Raw genomic sequence first — 16,534 nt, 5'->3', positions numbered from 1 at the left:
TATTTCGGGTAAAGCTAGCTGGGTGGCTGGAAGCAGCCCGTCACTCATATTGCAACAGAGTGGCTCCCAGACATGATGGACTAAATCCACTTAAAAACCTGAGAAGGCTTAAAAATAAGGAAAAGAGAGTTTAACACAGCTTTTTGCTGTTTGTGGGTGGTGTGCAGCAGAGAGAAATTGTCCTGGCTCAGCAGCAGGAAAAAACTGGCTGTTTTAAAATGCCAGCTTTCTGGGCTGTGCTGCCATTGCCATCTCTGTCTGGTTCCTGCGGGAGACAGAGCTTTTGAATGGAGCATTTGGAGTAAAATGCTACAGCTTGCTTGATGGCAATTTGGACTGCTGTGTGCCTGGAACTGTGCTGTGGCTCAGAGGCACAAGCAGCTCCGCCATGCTACTGGTGCAATGTGCAAGGATCAGAGGCACGAGCGGCTCTGCCATGTTGGACTGGGCGGAGCAAGCAGGCAGTACCTGTTTTTGACCTAGGAATGTCACAGCTTAGATTCTTAAGCGCTTAATGATTTAAAAGTGCAAAACAAAGTGCTCCTGGATAGTAAATAATTACAGATTCACAATAGGACAGATTCAGACTTGTAAATGAATCACAAAGTTGGATGAGTGTACTTAGGCTTGAGAGAGAGAAGAAAAAAAATATAGAAAATAAAGTTAATGGTTTAAAAAAGGGTAAAGTCTTTAAAGAGACAGAATAAAGTAAAGTGATAGAGTAAAAATAAGCCACGTAAAAATGGAAAATTCACAAAGAGTCTGGATTCTTGGTATTATTGTGTTTTCTTTAAAATTTTTGACTATGAAGGAACTAAGTACAGAGAGACATTTCATTATATGAGCTGCCAAATGGAACCAGAATGTAAATCATGAGGATATGATTTCAGAATTTAGGTCTAAGGATATGATGCTTTGGAAAGGGTCTTCTTTTGTTTTCACAGAGGATGTGACCCTGTGGATTGCATCTATCCCAATATGGTATGATAGACCACGTCTTCCTGAAAGGTTGCTGTGAACACCCTCAAAAAATTGCTTCACTCAGCTGCCAACTGAGATGAAACTAGCACACAGGTTACAGCATAAAAGATCTAAAGAACAGCGCCCCCATTCAGCAGAAAGCAGTTTGGAGAGAAAAAACTGTGCCCATGTTCCCAAATATTGTTTATAAATGTACTTTTACATTTAAAGGGGGATATGATATAGATATGAATAATTTGCAAGAAATTATGAATTTTCTTCAATATATTAATTTAGTTATGTTTAAGAAAATACCTAGACAAGATCAAGGCATTCTTATTCAATTAAATTAAAGAGAACCTGAAGGAATATCCATTTAGGTATTAGTGAAGTAGGATGAAAGTAGTAATACCAAATAGGTTGTGTTTTTAGGTGTAAATAGTTGGGCTAACAGCTCAGACTCCAGAAATGATGGAAGGGGTTGTGCAGTTATATCATTCTTTGTAGCAACCTCCAAAGGGCACTTTTAATTTCCCTGTTCCTCAGGCTGTAGATGAAAGGATTCAGCATAGGTGTGACTACTGTGTACATCAGTGAAGCTACTGCACAGTTTTTTGGGGAATTTGATACAGTTGAACCAACATATACTCCAATGGATGTTCCATAAAATAAGCAAACAACTGAAAGGTGAGATCCACAGGTGGAGAAGGCTTTATATTTTCCACTTGTTGATGGAACTCTCTGGATGGAAGAAATAATTTTATAGTAGGATAAAAAGATCCCTGAGGTTGAAAATAAACCAAAAAAGGCACCAATGAATTGAGTGACTATGATTTTGGCAAACATTTCAGAACAGTCAAGATTTAGAAGTTGAGAAGGATCACAAAAAAAGTTAGAGATTTTTATATCCTTGAAGTATGTAAATTGTTGCACAACCAAATTGTGCACCTGAGAGTCTAAAAGACTGGCCAAAACAGATAACAAAACTAAGAGTGCACAGAGGTGAGGGTTCATAATGGTTGTGTAATGCAGGGGGTAACAGATCGCCACAAACCTGTCATAGGCCATTGCAGTCAGAAGCATACTATCCATACACCCAAAAATTATGAACATAGACATTTGTGTTAGGCAGCTTACATAGGAGATTTCTCTGCTTTGATTTTGAATATCCCAAATCATCTTTGGGACTGTGGTGGAGATGAAACAGATGTCAGACCAGGAGAGGTTGGAGATAAAGAAATACATCGGGTTATGGAGGTGGGAGTCAGAGGTGACAGCCAGGATGATGAGCAGGTTTCCAAGCACTGTAACTACATACATTAATAAGAACAATCCAAAGAGGATGGGCTGCAGTTCTGGATCCTCTGAGAGGCTCATGAGATGGAATTGTGAGACAACTGGTAGGTTTTGTGCTTCTGTATTGTTTGGACACCTTTGGGTAAACAAAATTAATTGGAAAAATACTTAAAATGAGGCATGATTACATTATAATCTCAAAAACAAGAGAAACAACTTAAAAGGGAAAATCCATATATTTAAGTTCAAGTAATTACAAGTAAAATGCTCTAACTTGAAGTTCATCATGTACAGCATCATGACAATCCCAAGAACCTGGAACTTTCTATAAGGGTTTCTAATTTACACATATCCTTTCATACAAATGTATTCCTGAGGAAGTAAGCTTAAGAGAATTTTAGAACCAAGGACATTAAAAATCACAACTTTAGGTCATGTTAGAATACAGCTATCCTTTTGGTTGACGCAGAGAAAAAATAATAACCTTTCAATTTAAAAAATCATTTTTATTACAGCAAAATAACTGTATCTTATTTTTAAGACACAACTAAAATTTTTGGTGAGTTAAATTCTTAAGAAGATGGCAATTGCTTAAATTTTATTACTTTGTGCTTTAACTTAACATTGTCCATTTAGACAGGGAAAGAAATTGTCATAAGGGAATGTTTGAAAATCCTATACTACATTAAGTAGGAAAACCTAAAATAAATTAATGGATTTATAGATTATTCAAACCACCAAAATTAAACCCATAATTTAGCAAACTAAATGTATCAAGAGCAAATGAGTAGTTGAAAGTTTAATAAAAGATTTCCAACTTAAAATGTTCAGAGCCAGAAGGATTTACTGCTAAATTCTTCCAGACTTCTACAGGAGATAGAAAATAACTTCTTAATTTTTTTTTTTAAAACTCAGAGAAATAAGAAACATTTCTTAAATCCCGTGAATCTATCATCATTACATAAGCCAAAACAAGGTAAAGACATACCAAAAGTGAAAACTACAGGCTAACATTGCTGGTGAACAGACATACATTAAAAGATAATATTAACTATAATGTATTTGGCTTTATTAAGAAGATTCAGGAATTTCACCATATGTGTGCAACAAACCACAAAAATATACTTAAAAACAAAATCAAACAATCATCTAAAAGATTCAGAACAAAACCTGTGAAAAAATCCAACATACCTTCATAATAAAAGTTCTAGAGTATGTAGTTTAGAACATACTCCATCATCATAATAAATTATATATGAGACGCATGCAGGCAATATCATCCTAAATATGTAAAATTATGACGGAATCCCATTGAAGTCACGAATGAGAAAGGACTAGCAACTATCTCCATTTTTTGCAATATTATACTTGAAGTTCTAGCTGATGTAAAAGGACACTAAAACAATATAAATAAAAATAATTCAATCTATCCCCATTTGCAGAAAATATGATGTTATATGTTAGAAATATCCAAACTGCTAACAGAGAATGTTTAGAAATAAAAAAAAATCAGCAATGTGACAGAATATAGAGACATCCATAAATCAAGAGCAATTCTACACCACTAACAAACATGGAAAAATGGATGCCCTTCCATTCACAATGGCCTTAAAGTAAATACAAGATGTAGGAATAAGCAAAACCAAGAAGGTGAAGAATGTCTAAAACAGAAACTTTAACTTCTGAAAATGAGATATACTCTAAAAAATGGAAATATATTCATGTTCTTGAATTAGTAGAATTAATATTGCTGAAATGGCAATTTTACCAAAGCTATTCACAGATCCAATGAAATCCCAATCAAAATTCCCATCTCTTCATAAATAGAAGAAAATCTATTCTATGTTTCATATTATGCTATAAAATCCCAATAACCAAAACGATCCTGAGAAAAAAATTCTGGAGGGATTGTGGTTTCAGATTTTAAGGTATATTACAGATCGATAGTACTAGAAACAATCTAGAACTGTTATAAAAACAGCCACATAGACCAATAGGATAAAATCAAAGACCCAAACATTAACACTTGTAACTTCTGCCAACTAATGCTTGACAAAGACCCTCAAATTATATGCTTCAGATAAAATAATTTTAGCAAATGGTGCTGGCCTGTAAGAACGGCCATGATCAAAAACACTGATGACAACTTATGCTGGAGAGGTTGTGGGGAAAAGGGAACACTTCCGCATTGCTAGTGAGAATGCAAGCTGGTACAACCCGTTTGGATGTCAGTCTGGAGATTTCTCAGAAAAGTAGGAAACAACCTTCCTCAAGACCCAGTAATACCAGTCTTGGGTATATATCCAAAGGATGCTCCATCGTGTCAAAAGGACATGTGCTCAACTATGTTCATAACAGCATTGTTTGTCATAGACAGAACCTGGAAACAACCTAAATGCCCTTCAACGAAAGAGTGGATAAGGAAAATGTGGTACATTTACACAATGGAATACTACACAGCAGAAAAAAATAATGACATCTTGAATTTTGCAGGAAAGTGGATGGAGCTAGAAAACATTATTTTGAGTGAGGTAAAACAGACACAGAAAGACTATTATCACATGTACTCATTTATAGGTGGTTTTTAAACATAAAGTAAAGAAAACCAGTCTACAAACCACAATCCCAGAGAACTTAGACAACAATGAGGACACTAAGAGAGATATACATAGATCTAATCTACTTGGGAAGTAGAAAAAGACAAGATCTCCTGAGTAAATTGAGAGCATGGGGACCTTGAGAGAGGGTTGAATGGGGAAGGGGAAAGGCAAAGAGGGGAGCAGAGAGAAATGTAGAGCTCAATAAAAGTCAATAAAAACGGTGCTGGGAACACTGTATTTGTACCCGCAGAAGAATGAAATTAGACCAGTATCTATCACCTTCTACAACAACAAACTCCAAGAGGATGGAAGATCTAAATGTGAAAATTGAAATTGCTAGAAGAATATATACCACAATTAGTGAAAAAGACGGCATAAACTTGAAAAAGAATAAGAAGGGGTATATGGGAGGAAAGGAAAGGGGAAATTATGTAATTATAATCTTCAAATGTAAAGGAAATAAGTTTTCCCCTTTGATCTTGGCATCTTTGATCTGTTAATATTGCTACATTGCTTTTTCTATTCATAACCTTTTTATTTACAACAAAGAATTTGAGTTCCTGAGGTCTCCCTATGTTTAACTCCCAATAACCATATACCTAATTATATTTGTCACTGATATTTTCTATTGTATGGGCTACAATTCTCTTATTTAAGTATGCGAGGTAAACTTTGGGTCATTGTTTCATATTATGATTCAATTGGGAAAGTGCAAATGAGAAAAGCACAGGAAAAGATGTAAACATTTCTGCACATTGTCCTTATTTTTAATTATTATTATAGTTATTATTCTATGTGGTGAGCATTTTTCTTGCATGTATATGTATGGGTACTGGGAACCAAAACAGTGTTATCTGCAAAATAACTACCCTTAACTGATGAGCCATCTCTCCAGCCTCTTCCCTCACTTTTAAATTGGGCATAATAAATCACCTGCCTAAAGAACTTTGCATCCTATTTATCTTTTTATTTTGTAAAAAAAAATCCCTCCCAGAAGCTACTACTTATAAATGGCTTCATGGTTAGGAGTGAGAACTTGTGTCTACTTCTCCTTCTCTGTACTGGGAGCTTTTATGGCTTGATTATGGTCAAGGTTTTGTGCATGCTGAACTTTTAGAATAATAAAATATTGAATTTAAAATTTTGTTTATCACTAGCATTTATTCATGTATTCATCTGTATTTTTAAAATGTATAGATGACTGTGAATTCCTTAAAATCTCTTTAATTGACAATGAGTATGCACAGTTTATGATGTTCCTTCTTTAACTCCAGAAATGTAAACTTTGATTAGGATAATTTCTGGCATGCAGAAAATACATATTAATATTAACTCTTTACTCCTATCAGTAGCATTCATTGCCCCCAAACACAGCATGATAATGTAATGTTTATGTTAGAAGTACTATTTCATTGATTTGGAATCTTCTGTTGAAAATTTGAGATCTTAGTAACTTGTGAATTAATCCATTCACTTGCCTTACAATAAAAAAATATCTTTGGAATTTGGAGCTGGACTTCCTGTTAATATCTAAAGTGAGAGTTATAATTTTGTCTGTAAACCTCTATATAGGTGATCTTAAAAAAAACACTTCCATAGCAAGTAGCTGAAATTTTCTTGTCCCTACTCTTCAGCCCAGTACTGCAGTGATAGGGACCTGCTACCATTCTTGCCATTTCCCATCAGCTCTGGGTGTTCAGACTCAGGTTCTCAAGCCCTACCCTCATCCACGAGGTGGTCTCCTCAGCCTCCTTTCAAAATTCTTGAGTTTTTTGTTTGTTTGTTTGTTTGGATAGTTTTTGGTCTTATTGGTCTTTGCCTATATATTGTGGTTTCTGGTGTTCTGCATTTAGGGGTTGTGTTTGTGTGTGTTTCTTATGTTCTTTATTTTTATTGTGATATTTTTGCCTCTTTCAAAATGCCTCCATGAGAATAGAAGCAAGATTTTTTTTAACCTTATCTTTGAATGGATTATAGCACTCATTTACTTAATCTTCACAACACAATTTTAATAGACATAAGAAATTTTACAAGGTAGAATAAATAAATGCATGTGAATTTTTTAACTTGGTCTAATCCATATTTTAAAATATTATATCAGCCTGAGCATCAATGCTTTTAAAAGTTGTGCTCACCAAAATTTTAATTTACTATTAGTGGGGGCACATTAGTCCATAAAAATTGAAAATAAGAATAAAGGTTCCTCAAAAACTAACAAATTTACCATATGATTCAATTATAACACTTATAAATATTTACCTAAAGTACTCCAAATCAATACAGCACATCAGCTTTGAATGTAGCACTATTTCTAATTGACAAATTATGGAATCAGTCTAAGTATCCAACACAGAAATGGATAAAGAAAATATGGTATGTATATGATGAACATTATAGAAATAATAATCAAAGATAAATTAATTCAAAGTTAATTTATTTCTTGATATGATGAAATAACATTTTAATTTTTCTTAACCATCAATTTTTTTGTTTAGTTATCTCATCTTAGAATAATACAAAATAGAATTTATCAGCATTACTGTGTGTTGAATGTGAGTAAGGCAAAATTACATGTAATGTATCTTATATGCTAAAGAGAAAAATACTATATATTTTAGATCAATATAAATTTTTATTTTCTTTAGGTTTTGAGATTATAATAATAGAATCATGTTACTTTCTACCTTCCTCCATACAAACCCTCCCATATACCCTTCCTACCCTCCCTTTCTCTTTTTCAAATTCATGGTCTCTGTTTTCATTAATTGTTATTGCACACACACACACAAACATGCACACACACATACACACACACACACCTACCTAAATGTAAAGTACAACCTATACAGTTCGTACAATGGTTCTTGTATGTATGTGTTTAGGAGCTAACCATTTTGTATTGTTTCTTACCGTGTCTGTAACATATGGTGAGTTTTAGCAGTCATGAATTCAAGACATGACAACATACACACGTAAGCATTCATTATAATTCTGTTCAGTAACCAATAGGACCCTTTTGAAAAAAATGTTTCATCTCCACAATAGGATGATACCTTTCAAGTGTAGCTTACTATATTTTTCATCTTAATACTTTGGTATACAAGTGATATAAAAGCTGCATTTTTTTTTTGTTTTCCAGGAAAGGAATTGGTAATTTATGAAATGGAGATAATTAGGTAAATGAAGAGAAATAAGTTGCATAAAATGCACAGGTCAGAGCTCAAAGATCAAACCTTTCAGTAATAGTACAAGATGCTACTGCTGCTCTCCTTTAGCCACTGTTCTTCCTCTTCTTCAGAACAACACCATCTCATAGGAAACTATTTTGAAGGAGTCATCTGATGACCATGGGAAATAGATATGATACTGTGGTTATTCTCATTCCTCTTTTTAAATCACATTCATAATATTCTACTAATGCTTAGTAAATAGACCGTTTTCACTTTTGTTGTGTGGGATATCTGTGATAATACAATCCATGGGGAAGAAATCAAATTGAATTATATCAGTCCCCTTAAAACGACACAGAACACAAATTTCCCACTCATCAGAGAAGAAAATTTACAGTCAGGTTTTTTTAACCAACTTTTCACTTAATGATGAGAAACCAAGACTTCTAAGGGCTCTTTCTCTTCATCATCCATCTCACTCAGCACTTACTTGTTTAAGCCGGTTCTTTGCTGGGTCATGACCAAGATCCAAAGTAACACCTTTGTCTTGTGATCATAGAAGGCTCTGATTTATTTTTCATACTTGATGAAAATATATAATGAATTATCCCCCTGATGCAGTCAGACACTAGAAAAGAATTCTCTTCAGTTCCTCTTAAATATTCAGGTCCTCAAATTGCAAGGTTGACAGCCTTGGGTAATTATTGACTCTTTTATGACCCTAGAGATAGAATGCCCAGAGTTCATAATTACATAAATTGCTTCACATTATCACAGTATCTCAGAGGTTCTTAACATTAGAAGAGAAAAAAGGAAGAAAAGAGAAATAGTTTACTAAAATCTCTTCATTACTCAGGAGAAACTCTAGTTACAACTTAATGTATTTCTTTACTTTTATATATTATTTTAAAATACCCGTTTGTTAGATGTCATTAACTTGAATGAGATAAAAATCATTCAGCAAGTGATATATGGGAGGCTCTGGAGGGAGGAATGAGAAAGAGGAAATGATATAATTATAAACTTCAAAATGTAATAAAATCTTCAAAAATAAAAGATATAATTCTATTTCTTTGTTGGGTCTTAAGTGGTTTGTGTATCAGGGTAATTGTGGCCTCATAAAACATACTGGACAATGTTACTTCTGTTACTATTTTGTACAAAAACTTAATATTGGTTTTAACTCTTCTTTGAAAGTCTGATATAATTCTATGCTAAAACCATCTGACCCTGATCTTTTTTGGTTAGAAGAGTTTAAATGGCTGTTTCTGCTTCATGAGAGCCTGTAGATTTGTTTTAAATAGATTATTTGATCTCATTTTAACTTTGGTAAGTGGCACCTAGAAAGATAATTTTTTTAATTTTTCAATTTGCTGGACTATAACATTTTAGAATATATCACAATGATTCTCTGGATCTTCTCGGTTTTTGTTGCTATGTACCACTTTCCATATTTTTATGTTTCAATCTCATTATGATGGATTTGTTTTATTTTTCATTGGCTAAAAACTGGTAGCTCACATGCACTTAGAAATTTGTTCATTTATTTTAGAATTTCCAATTTATTGGAATAAGTTTTTGAAACCTATGATCTTCTGTACTCATTGGCATATTTTGTAATGTATCTTTCTACATATCTAATCTGATTAATTTTGTCTTTTCTTTATTTCTTTTGGTTAATGTGGCTAAGTGGTTAATAAAATTGCTTATTTTTCTCCAGAACCAACTCTTCACTTTGTATATATATATATATTTTTTATGTTTCTGTTTCATTAATTTCTTCCTTAACCTTACTTCTTTGCTTTTATTCACTAATTTGGGGTTTGTTTTCTTTTTGTTTTTCTAAGACTTCAATAAATAATGTTTTTGATTTGTTACATTATATTTATAATACCCATTATTTGTGATGAATTAAAGTTTACTTTAAGTTCCTATAGGTTTTTTTTTTTTTTTTTTTTTTTTTTTTTTTTTNTTTTTTTGATTTTCGAGACAGGGTTTCTCCGTAGCTTTTGGTTTCTGTTTTGGAACTAGCTCTTGTAGACCAGGCTAGCCTTGAACTCACAGAGATCCGCCTGCCTCTGCCTTTGCATGCACCACCACCGCCCAGCTTGTATGTTGTGTTTTTATTTACATTTATCTCTCCTTCTGTAAAGAAATGTCCCTAATGAAAATACATTTACATTTTAAGCAGGAACTCTTAAGCACCTAGCCAAAAGTTCTTCTTAAATCAGATTTAAAATATTTCCAGTTTTATAATATAAATGGATTGGATTTGATAAATATTGGAATGAAAGGTTTGTGGATATTTTACTGGTCTGGCTCAGTGCTTGAGGTGCAGGGAAAGCATATGATGGAGGCAAAAGTTCCCAGGGTTTCTTACCTGTTAGTGTTGTTGGAGGGAAGGCCACTTGTTTTTTCATGGCTGTCTAGCCCTGAAATAATCACACAGAACCTATATTATTAAATCACTGCTTGGCCCATTAGCTCTAGCTTCTTATTGGATAACTCACACATATTAATTTAACCCATTTCCATTAAACTGTGTATTGCCATGAGGCTGTGGCTTACCGGGAAAAGTTTCGGCATCTATCTTCAGTGGGACTACATGACTTCTCTCTGATTCCACTTTTCTTTCTCCCAGCATTCAGTTCCAACTCCCCTGCATACCTCTGCTATGCTCTGCCATAGGCTCAAGCCAGCTTAATCATACTCATAGGATACAGAGGGGAATGATTCCCACATCATGCTGACAAGGGATAGGAGTGTGTCTGTTTCTTTTTGTGTAGGCCAGTCAATTAAAAAATCTAGAAAAATTATTATTTTATTATCCTGTCTAGGATAAAGAGTAGTTAATTTTTATTGTTGTCAAGTTATACATCAATATTAGATTCATACATAATATTTTTGTGCACTTCAAGGGGGTAAGAGTAGTTGGTTGAGTTTCAACATATGGAAAATTTTGTATATATTAATGAAACAATAAATAGTTCCAAAGTCGGTAAAATGGCTGTTACTTTGTTGAAAACTATTATATAGTTCCTCTGCATCTGTTTTTGTGGACTTCAAATGTTAATACCTGTTTTGATAAGAAAGACATTGTCTTAGCACGACTATTGATGTGGTGAAACACTATGACCAAAAACAAGTTTGGGGTTAATTTACACTCCTACAGCACTGTTCATCATTGAAGAAAGTTGAATAGGAACTCAAAAAGAGCAGGAATCTTAGGGTAGGAGCTCATTCCAAGGTCCTCAAGAAGAGCATCTTAGTGGCTTGCATCTCATGGATTGCTTAGCCTGCAATCTTTTAGAATTCAGCACCACCAGCCCAGAGATGGCACCATCTGTAATGTACTGGACCCTCCCCCAGCAATCACTAATTACGAAAATGCTCTAAAGTCAGATAAATGAAGGCCTTTGGTAGAAATGAAGCCAATGTCAGTCAAGGACAGAATGGAGAGGATGAAGTACATAGGGGTATGGAAGTCGGGTCAGAGCTGACAGCCAGAATGATAAGAAGGTTCCCAAGGACTGATATCAGGTACATGGACAAGAACAACACACAGAGAATGGGTTGCAGGCTGGCAAGAGAATCTCAAGTGATGGAAAAACAGATTAGGAAATGTTTAACGTCAGTCAGGAAATTACAAATCAAAATGACTCTGAGATACCATCTTATACCACTCAGAATGACTAAGATCAAAAACACCAATGTTAGCTTATGCTTTAGAGGATGTGGAGTAAGAGGAACATATCTCCACTCCTGGTGGGAATGTAAACTTATACAAGCACTCTGGAGAAAAGTATGGCTTTAAAAAAATGAGACAAGGTTTTTCTGTAGCTTTGGTGCCTGTCCTGGAACTAGCTCTTGTAGACCAGGCTGGCCTTGAACTCACAGAGATCTGACTACCTCTGCTTCTGGAGTGCTGGGATTAAAGGCATGCATCACCACCACCCAGAAATATGGCATTTATTTAGAAAATTGGGATCACCCTACCTCAGGATCCAGCAATACCACTCTTGGGCAAATCCCCAAAAGATTATCAATCATACTACAAGGACATCTGTTCAACTATTTTCATAACAGCAATTTTTGTAATAGCCAGAAACTGCAAACAACTTAGATGTTGTCCCTCAGTTATCAAAGAATGGATGAAGAAAATGTAACACATGTACACATTGGAGTACTACTCAGAGGTAAAAAACAATGATATCTTGAAATTCGCATGCAAATGGATGGAACTTGAAAAAAACATTCTGAGTGAGGTAACCCAGACCTAAAAAGATGAGCATGATATGTACTCACTCATAAGTGGATACTAGTTGTAAAGCAAAGGATAACAATCCTATAGTCCATGACCTTAGAGAAGCTAAGTAACAAGCTGAACCTTAAGAAAAATATGCATTGATACACCTGGAAAGGGGAATAGACAAGATCGCTTGACAAAACTGGGCACATGGGGGTGGGGGAGAAAGGAGGTCGAAGGGGAAAAGGAGGGAAGAAAGGAAGGGGGAAGGAAAAGGGGGAAAGACCTTGAGAAATGGGATAGTCAAGTTGTAGGAAGGACAAAGATAAGAGAAAGTTAAAAGATATTTTGATTGAGGGAGTCATTATGGGACTAGCAAGAAATCTGTCACTAGAGAATTTCCCAGGAATCCACAAGGATGACCTCAGCTAAAACCCTAAGCAATAGAGGAAAAGGTACCTGAACTGGACTTGCCCTATAGTCAAATTGATGAGTATTTTAAATGCCAACATTTATCCAGCAAGATGGAAAGAGGCAGAGACCCACATCGGAACACTGGGTTGAGCAGCTAAAGTCCAGTTAAAGAGTGGGAGGAGTGAGAATAGGAACAAAGAGATCAGAATATGATGGTGACACCCACTGGAACAGTTTCTTAGCTAATGGGAACTCACTAACTCCAGCAGGACAAGTTAAGGAACCAGCATAGGTCCAAACTAGTCCTTCTGAATGTGGGCTACTGTTGAATGGCTGGGAAAGACTGAGGAGCCACTGACTGTGGAACTAGGATTTATCCCTACTGATTGTACTGGATTTTGGGGGAACCTATTCTCTTTGGATGGATATCTTGCTCAGCCAAGTTATAGAAGGGAGGGCCTTGGACTTTCCCCCAAAGCAATCTGCCTTACCCTCTCTGAGAAATGGATGGGGAGTGGGGGATAAGAGGAGGGGATGAGAAGAGGGGAGAGAGAGGGAATGGAGATTTGCATGTAAAATGAAAAAAGATAGTTTGTTTTATTTTTAAAATAAATTAAATTAAAATAATTAAATTAAAATAAATTAAAATAAAAATAAATTAAAATTAAGACATAAACTAAAACAAAATCCTAAGCCTATGCTATGTGAGATTTTATCATAAAGAAACAAATAAAAGAAAATTAAAATTATAACACAAAAGATAAAATTTTTAAATACATAAATTCATGTATATTTTCTGAAGTCAGAACTGAACAAAGAAAATGGTAAAGAATTTTCAAAAAACTTGTATTTTTCAGGTATAGCTCACTGATAACAAACAGCTATTATTTATAATTATATTTTGACACTTACATAAATATACCTTGTTTTATGAGTCAAACAGAAATTAGATCCTGATGTTATTAAATGTGTAGTGAAGTTTTGATAACCATTAAGTAATATTTTAATATATTAGTGTGGTCATGTGAGTTAGGTATGCAAGGGCTCAGAAAAGTCATGGGAAGAGATAATAGAGAATAAAAGAGAATAATGAAACTTTGGAGTGCTGAATCTTATCCTTGAACTTACTTTATTATTGGACTTTAAGGGTATGTGCTTCTGAAATGAGAATCATAGTGACATAATTGGATCTAATGAAGACATTCGGAAATTTGGCCCATGGACATGCAGAGATTATAATTCAGCTTCCTTCAACACATCTGACCCAGTCAGAAACACATACCTAAGGATCCTCCTAGAAAGAATCATACCAGACAATACTCCATCTCTCTGCATTTTATGATGACATATTTTCCAACTTTGATATCTATGTAAGTTAGGAAGTATAGGCATCCTTTGATATCAACAGGCCATCTAAAGTCTATTAGTTAAAGTTTACATAGTAAAATTAAGTCTAATCCATTATTTCTTAATAATTTAAGTTTAAATTTATCTTAATTCTTGTATGTTTATTGTATACTTCAATCATAATTCTCAAAAATTGAACACATCTCTGATGTTTACAATGATTAACCTCTGATGTTTACAATGATTAACATAACAATGGTAAATTTCAGTCTATTGTGTTTTATATCCCCAAATACTTTGCTTATTTCTGATGAGTGTATAGGCATTTGTGTTCCTGAAAGAACAAATACAAAAACAAAGCCCTGTATGAAATGGCAGTATAAAAATACTATACACTGAGAATTAATATAGATAATTTTATTCCTTTCTGCTATATGACATTTTACTCCTTTCACTTTTGGAGGAGCCCACCACCCAGCTACCAAATAAATCACACACAAATAAGCTAAGATCTTATTCTTAGCTATAAATGCCTGAACTTAGATTGGCTTGTTTCTGGCCAGCTTGTCTTATCTTAAATTATCCTGTGTACCTTTTGCCTCTTGGCTTTTATCTTTCTCATTTCTGTATATCTTACTTTCCTTCTCACTCCATGGTTGGCTTTGTAGCTGGGTGGCTGTTTTCATCTCCTTGTTCTCTTGCTTATCACTCTCTGTTCTCAAACCCTTTGCCTGCTCAGCCCACCTATTCTTGCTTCTGCCTTGCTATTGGCCATTCAATCTTTATTTGGATTATCAGGTGTTTTAGACAGGCCCAGAATCACAGCTTCACAGTTAATCAAATGCAGCTTTAAAAAAAAAAGCAATATACAGGATAATAATATTCCCACAAATTATTCATTTCTCATTATGAAATAGCCTCACTGATTTAATTTCAGATAAATTAAATATAATTGATTAAAATTTTTGTGCATTTAACTTATAAAGTATGGGTCAGTTGCATACATATATTGAAAGTGAATATCACAATAAAATTAACAATGTATATGACAGATTTTTACCATGAAGGTAGGTTTTTTTTTTACCAATAATTTCTCCAGTTATAAAGGGTGTGGTGGATTCTGTATTACATTGAGAATATATGAGTTGAATATTATAGCATGTGGTATATATCTTAATCTCTTTGCCTCCACCTGAAGATAGCATCTACAATTCACAATAAACATCAGCATTAATACATTGACTGTCTTATAAATAAAATGGATAGTGTTAGTTCATTAACATTTATCTACTACCTGGAAGGTTTATGTTTTCTAAAATCTGCAGAACTATAATAAATACTTTGTTTGTTTAAAAGTCAATGTACCTTATGCCATCAATTCTCTTGCATTTTCCCTTAAAACTGAAAAGCCACATTTTTCTTTGCCTTATGAAAGAACTCCATAGACCTGAACAGATAATTTGGTGGTAACATTGCATCATTCCTCCTAAAATTTGCTTCCAAATAATGGTGATTACCATTTCCCTGGGGGAGTCTCATGGGATTGAATGCTATATAACATTTTCTAATCTTGCTCAGGTCTACACGTAGGAAGGATTTCAATTATTGAACTTAACTTAAAGGTTGTAAGTAGACTGACTTACCAAAAACAGAAAAGCTATAGATTTTGATTTGGGATTCCTCTCTGTGTGCTGTGATTACCATTAATGAATAAAGAAACTGCTCTGGACATATAGTAAAGCAGAATTTAGGTAGGCAGGGAAAGCTGGACTGAATGCTGGGAGAAAGAATGGCGGAGTCAGAGAGAGGCAATGGAGCTATCAGAATCAGACATGCCAAATCTTTGCCAGTAGCCACTGCCATGTGCTGATATACAGATTAATAGAAATGAATTAAATTAATATAAGTTAGCCTTTAAGAAGCTAGAGATAATGGACCAAGCACTGTTTTAATTAATACAAATTCAGTGTGATTATTTCAGGACTGAGCAGCCAGGACCAACAAAGCGGCCTCCTCGAACAAGATTTTGTACAGTAAAGATTATTAAAATTATAAAAGTAAATTGGAGATCTTAGTTATAATCCAATAATATTAATTTGTGTGCTCCAGATACATGAATAGACATGGGCTTTAAAAAGTCAATTGGGCGTTTATAACAGCTCTTCATTCATTAATTCAGTCACAAATATTGCATTGGCTTATGTGATGTGCACATTGGTCCCTCAAATATTGAATCCCTTTATATATAGTTTGAGTAACATAAACACGAAGGTAGACTTGAACAAACACATCAGTAAGGCAATGTGTATTCTCTGATGTTTCAGTTGCTGTGGGTTTTGTTTTTTGGGACAAGACAAGTTGGAAGGAATGGTAAGCAACCGACTGTTTGAGTTATTCTTTGTATCATGTTAATAAAGTCTTTTGTTACCTTCTCCCCCTGTTTACAATGGATATAAAAGCTATGGAAAAATAAATGTGGGTGAATTTCAGTAATTACTGGA

The 16,534-nt window shown here is 34.3% G+C and overlaps 1 protein-coding gene across 2 annotated transcripts; it reads right to left on the bottom strand.

Moving 5' to 3' along the window:
- Positions 1-1,449: 1,449 nt before the first annotated feature.
- Positions 1,450-8,545, bottom strand: LOC126494482 (olfactory receptor 18-like). 2 transcript variants are annotated; one of them, XM_050131848.1, is made up of 2 exons: positions 8,517-8,545; positions 1,450-2,392 (listed from the first exon to the last, which is right to left on the bottom strand). In XM_050131848.1, exons 1-2 carry the CDS (start codon positions 8,543-8,545, stop codon positions 1,450-1,452), a joined length of 972 nt encoding a protein of 323 aa, XP_049987805.1. The 2 variants fall into 2 exon arrangements, with proteins under 2 accessions (XP_049987805.1, XP_049987806.1); XM_050131849.1 differs by lacking the exon at positions 8,517-8,545 and adding an exon at positions 2,514-2,544 and having other exon boundaries at positions 1,450-2,357.
- Positions 8,546-16,534: the final 7,989 nt, after the last annotated feature.

This window comes from Alexandromys fortis, unplaced genomic scaffold (assembly GCF_014885135.2).
Source record: "Alexandromys fortis isolate MF-2015 unplaced genomic scaffold, M_Fortis_MF-2015_v1.1 scaffold_350, whole genome shotgun sequence".
Classification (NCBI taxonomy): Eukaryota; Metazoa; Chordata; class Mammalia; order Rodentia; family Cricetidae; genus Alexandromys; species Alexandromys fortis.
This window is presented reverse-complemented; position numbering and strand designations above follow the sequence as displayed.

Bases quoted from the DNA above. Each gene is read 5' to 3' on its own strand.
- LOC126494482 (XM_050131848.1), bottom strand. From the start codon at position 8,545: ATGACCCAGCAAAGAACCGGCTTAAACAA. The intron at 2,393-8,516 runs GTAAGTGCTGAG...GTTTACCCAAAG, and splicing joins CAAAGAACCGGCTTAAACAA to GTGTCCAAACAATACAGAAG.